The sequence below is a fragment of the Diabrotica virgifera genome, chromosome 8 (assembly GCF_917563875.1).
Source record: "Diabrotica virgifera virgifera chromosome 8, PGI_DIABVI_V3a".
Classification (NCBI taxonomy): Eukaryota; Metazoa; Arthropoda; class Insecta; order Coleoptera; family Chrysomelidae; genus Diabrotica; species Diabrotica virgifera.
In genome coordinates this window covers 218,807,373-218,813,372 of record NC_065450.1, presented here as the reverse complement: position 1 = coordinate 218,813,372, position 6,000 = coordinate 218,807,373, and the positions used below count along the sequence as shown (strand labels likewise).

The 6,000-nt window shown below is 32.2% G+C and overlaps 1 protein-coding gene across 1 annotated transcript in view; it reads left to right on the top strand.

Moving 5' to 3' along the window:
* Positions 1-1,180: 1,180 nt before the first annotated feature.
* LOC114336423 (serine palmitoyltransferase 2) overlaps positions 1,181-6,000 on the top strand; it is an 81,855-nt gene continuing 77,035 nt past the window's right edge. The window contains exons 1-2 of the mRNA XM_028286788.2: positions 1,181-1,477; positions 1,537-1,593. Coding sequence (XP_028142589.2) covers positions 1,352-1,477; positions 1,537-1,593 — 183 coding nt within the window. The 5' untranslated portion in view covers positions 1,181-1,351. The remainder of the gene's footprint in view (positions 1,478-1,536; positions 1,594-6,000) is intronic.

Genomic DNA, 6,000 nt, shown 5'->3' with positions numbered 1-6,000 from the left:
CAACAACTGACAGAAAGTGGCTACTGTTCCGATTACGGGTTTTATTATAAAATTTGACGTTATCAAATATATAGAATGTCAAATGTAAGTTTTGCTTCAAAATTTTTGTGCAGAATTACAGCTACATTTGAAGTAGCTTAATAAATTCTTTTATTATTATTGATTAATAAATAAATAAACAATTTATAAAAAAATTCAATAACACATTTTATTTTTGTTATTTTATTCACTTTGACGGAAATCTAAACTCATTTATTTCTTTACTGTGTGAATGACGTTAGCTTTGTATGTTTTAAATATTAATTGCCAAAATATAATTATTTACCTTAAAATTTCAAAGCCCAATATAAAATTACTTGTGAAAACAACTGTTTGTGTAATATAAAGCAACTTCAAAACGCAAAAATTCGACAAAAACCGCAAAAAATTCAACTGACTGACAGCGACAAAAGTAAACAAAGCAGTAACGTCAAACAAATTGTGCTTAAAATATGAAAACATACCGAATCGTCTTTTTTTGTACCTATCTCTTTTCAATGCACTGAGTCTAGATGGTAAAAATAACATGTGTTTTTACTTAATAACAAATGGCAGCTGGTTTATCATGAGTTTCATGCGTGGAAGAGAATGATGCTAGATAAAAAGTATGTGTTTTATCTCGCCTGGTATTAATGACGCACGGGTAAAGACTCGCGGACTCAACTGTAGTATTTTTACTACAAAAGCGATATTACGTAGGTCAAAATTTTTAACGTAAGAGAACTGTCAAAACGTTAGAATGTGACTTTTCATTATTGTCATGTTTATTATAAACATGGCAATAATGAAAAGTCACAATCTAATGTTTTGACAGTTCTTATAATAAACATGACAATAATGAAAAGTCACATTCTAATGTTTTGACAGTTCTCTTATGTCAAAAATTTTGACCTACGTAATATCGCTTTTGTAGTAAAAATACTCTAAACGTCATTCACATCTATTTAGCACTATTTAGAAGAGAGTTTTCTCACAGATGCAAATGAAGTAGACAGAAAGGCTTGTACGGATACAACAGATCTGTCTATTGCTACTCATGATCAAGAAAATTAGGATTTAGTAAATAAGTTGATTACATACGGTTTGCGAATTTCCAGAACTTTTTGAAGCAACCTCGTATGCAAGTAACCCTTTCGATGCGGTAACTGTGGATCTACTGCTCACAGACACCAGCCGCAGACCTCCAGGCATGCGCTTATTCAGCAAGGTGGTGTGACTGCTGTGTCGGCTACAGAAATTACAGGTTAGATTAGGTTTGGGTTGGGAGTTTTCTTTGATTTGTTCGTGTGTTGTGCCTAAAAACTTCAGTACAATGTCGGCTACCAGACTGGAGAACGGTGCGGGTGATTATATTCAAACAGAATTGATATCGGGCATCGATTTCGTTAATAAAAACAATTCTAAAGGACATTGCGCCAATGGAGAAACTGGGTTAAATGTGAGTTTTGGCAACTTTTAAATGCGTTCGCAGTGTTCTAATTGATTGTTCTTTTTTAGGAACACACTAAATACAAGAATGGATTTAAAAAGTCGGTCATTTCCAATGGACATGTCGTAAGTAATTCAGTATTACATCTTTTGCTTAAGTAAAACATTAAGGTTATCAGTTTATTTACTATTTTTTTTAAAATTAGTTCATAATAAATTAAAGTATATAAAAATAGGCCATATCTGATATCTCGATACATTCAACCACCTAAATGAATATAAGAAATTGATGTAGCTACTTTGAAGTAGATCCTTCTTTTTCTTAATGTGCCCTATCAAGTCCCCTTGACTTTGGTATTAACATGAGGAAACTACTGTCTCTGTCTCGAGCTCTTTCTTTATGCCTGTCCACTCCCTGATATTCTTCAACCACGAGGCCTGTTTTCTTCCAGCTCCTCTGCATTCTTTGATTTTACCCATCATAATAATTTGAAGAATATTATATTGGTCTCCCCTTACTATTTCCATTTCCTCTGCCGTCCATGGTATTTTTAGTGTACCTCTGGGCAGCCACATTTCAAAGGCCTCCAAACGACTAATGGTGCATATTTTTAATGTCCATGCTTCGACACCCTATAAGAGGACTGGCCAAATTAAACATTTAATCATGAGCTTTCGAAGTTGAAGTTGCAAGTTATCATTACAGAAGAATTACCTCATTTTTAAAAATGTTGTGCAGGCTATCTCGATTCTACATTTTATCTCTTTATCTGGATCTAGTTGTTCAGTAATATGGCAACCAAGATATTTAAATCTGAGTACTTTTTGATATGACTATCAACATATGACTGTGAATCTTAATGTGCCAAATAGCTATAACACCATGTATTTTGTTTTTGAACAGTTTATGCTTAGGCCAAACTCTCTTCTGAATGTGTCAGTGGCATTTAAAAGGCATTGCAATCCATTCATGTCGTCACTTAAAATAACTATCATCTGCATATCCATGGGTATAAAATTTTTGTCTTACAAAATTAATGGTATATATCCTAGGAGGGGTATCAGCAATAATGAGTTATGTAGTGGTTTGGACGTAGTATCATTAGAATCTGGACGAATTAATGCCTCCCTGGTATTCCTGTACAAGCTACTACATAATCTCATCGACAGCCCTGATATCCTTCTACAACTAAATTTTAACGTTCGTCTTATCCAGTAAGAAATTCGATTACCTACATTCAGAAATACACAAGCTAGAACTAACTTTATCTTGAATTCTCCTCTATTCGTCATGTGCAGCTATTATAATTCCTTAAGTATTTACTGCGATATATTTAACTGCAGTTTAAAGCAACTTATTTCTATGGCCAAGATCTACCTAGGTGATTAATGATTTATTTCTTTACGTTCAACTTTAGTTTTGTAAAATTTGTGATGTTATTGGTACCTATGAATTACTAATATTTCATTTAATTTTTTTTTGTGTAATATTTTGTCCTCCCCCCCTTCGTGCGGGTCGTGTTTGGTACCATTCGATAGATTTTTCCAAAACATTTTGAAAATGTATTTTGCAGTTTTTCAATCTGATGTTCATTTTGCGAACTATCGCGGGGTTTGTATTTAAAATTTTTAATTTACATGTACAGGTTTAAACATGAAACCCCACCCCGGAGAGGGGTGGGTTTCATGTTTAGTACCATTCGATGGATTTTTGAAAAATATTGAAGACATATTTTTTAGTTTTTCGATCTGATGTTCATTTCACGAAATATTCGCTTTTTTTTGTGAAACTTCAGATCAAACTTGGTCAGATTTGTGAAATATACCCTCTTTTGCATGTATGTACTTAACATACCTTATCTTAATTTGTCAATTTCGAGTATTTTTAAGGATAGATTTTTTTCGGGCCCCCTTAACGAATTTCCCTGTGTTGAGCCAATAAATGGTAGAGGTACATCTGCAGGTTATCAGGTTTCTCCCAATATGATAATCTGAAGCACTAGAGTAACTGCAAAAATCCCTGCTTGGGGTCCCCTACCATCATTTTCAGTGACAAAATTCATTTCATTTAAAGATTTATTAAACATTCCATAAAATTATTAATCAAATTTAGATAAGTTTTTAAAATATGTTAAGCAGATGTGACATCATTGCATCATTAATTATGACATTAATTAAGACCTACATATTTTATAGTAAGGTTTATCAATGTTTATAATGTTAAGGTCATTATCACCAAGTTTACATTATGCATTATGTAAACAGATTTACCAACTTAGTAAAATTGGAAATACAATTCGTTTTAAAGCTTAATATTTTCCCTTTAAAGTTGTGTAAGTAGAAATATCATTTTATTTTAACTTCAAGTATAATCACAAATGTCAAAGCCTTGGCAGAGAGTGGAAAATTTAAACCTCAAGCTCGGTTTGTGATAGATAAGGAAGGTAATCTAAAGACTCATATTGATGAAATATTGGAAAAGTGTAGTGATTTCCTCTTTAAATGAATTCAAATATTCTACAAATAGTACCAGTTCGACACCTAGGTTTTCATCTAAATCATTGCTATAAATGTCGGTAAGCTTCAGTGAGTGATCTTCAGTTTCATTGCAAGTTAAATTTTCCAATGATGTAAAAATCCAAAATTGGAATGAATGGATTCATATGCAGAAAACCTCTGACTTAAAGAGGAAATGAAGTGATCTATTATAGCGATAACATTTTCAGTCCTAAATTTCTCTGTTGTTGTCATTTCAGTCTCTGGAGATGTTCCATAATCCAGTGGAGTCAGTCCAATATTCCTTAAATAAATATAAATCCTTTAAGTGATCTAAGTGCCACCACTTCTGAATTAAGGTCAATATTTGGATCTTGGAGAATACGACTTATGCTATGTGTCCTCTCTAAGATTTCATTCCAAAATATTGCAAATATTCCTGTTTCCGTATCTCTATGAGTTGTAAATGGTTGCTCATCGTCTTCTGAAATTTTTGATAATGCTCCTTTAATCTGATTATAACCAATAACTGTGCTTTTGCGGCATTACTTCTAGATGGCCATCTAGTAGTATTTACTCTTTTAGAAAACATAGTATTTCTGTTACAGTCGGCGTTGCTCTCGCTTAGAGAAGCAGCTTTTAAACATTCGATTAACAAGTTGTATCTATACAGGGTGTAATAAAAATACAGGTCATAAATTAAATCACATATTCTGGGACCAAAAATAGTTTGAATGAACCTAACTTACCTTAGTACAAATATGCACATAAAAAAAGTTATAGCCCTTTGAAGTTACAATATATCGAAAACTATTAGAGATTTTTTATTGAAAATAGATATGTGGCATTCTTACGGCAGGAGCATCTTAAAGAAAAACTATAGCGAAATTTGTGCCCCCCATAAAAATTTTATGGGGGTTTTGTTCCCTTAAACACCCCTAAACTTTTCTGTACGTTCCAATTAAATTATTATTGTGATACCATTAGTTAAATTCAATATTTCTAAAACTTTTTTGGCTCTTAGTATTTTTTCGATAAGGCAGTTTTTATCGAGTTGCGGCTTCTTTTTTAATATATTTACATAAAAATTTTATGGGGGTTTTGTTCGTCTAAACCCCCCAAATGTTTGTATACGCTCCAATTAAACTATTACTGCATACCATTAGTTAAACAAAATGTTTTTAAAACTTTTTTGCCTCTTTGTATTTTTTCGAGAAGGCAACTTTTATCGAGATATGGCTTCTTTTTTAATACGGTTCAAAATATACCTAAAAGTGTAAATCATACATAAATTTTCATATTTTTACCAAGTCTCCATAATCGTACTTAACCATATACAAATATGTGGTGGATTTGACAAATATTCAAAATATCTCGATAAAAACTGAATTTTCGAAAAAGTACTAAGAGCCAAAAAAGTTTTAAAAATACTGTGTTTAAGTAATGGTACTACAATAACAATTTAATTGGAACGTACACAAAAGTTTGGGGGGGTTTAAAGGAACTAAACCCCCATAAAATTTTTATAGGATGTCCAAATTTCACTATAATTTTTTCTTAAGATGCTACTGTCATAAAAATGCCATATGTCCATTTTCAATAAAAAATCTTTAATAGTTTTCGATATATTGGAAAAAATCGATTTTCATTTTGTAATTTCAAAGGGTTGTAACTTTTTTTATATGCACATTTGTACTAAGGTAAGTTAGGTTCAATCAAACTATTTTTGGTCACAGAATATGTGTTTAAATTTATGACCTGTATTTTCGTTACACATAGTTCATAATAGTTTTTTTAACAAATCAGAGAATGCTATGGCAGCAGTACCATACTCAGCTACAGCTTTTGCAACTAAATTTAGAGAGTGGACGGCACACGGAATCCACAACGCCAAGATGTATTATATTCTGTTCTCTAATTTTAGCCTGAACAGCATTGTATTTTCCTCTCATGACTGACGCGTTGTCGTAGGACTGTCCCCTGCAGTTTTTCATCGGTATCATGTTATTGCAAGAATGTCATTACCCAGAGAATTCA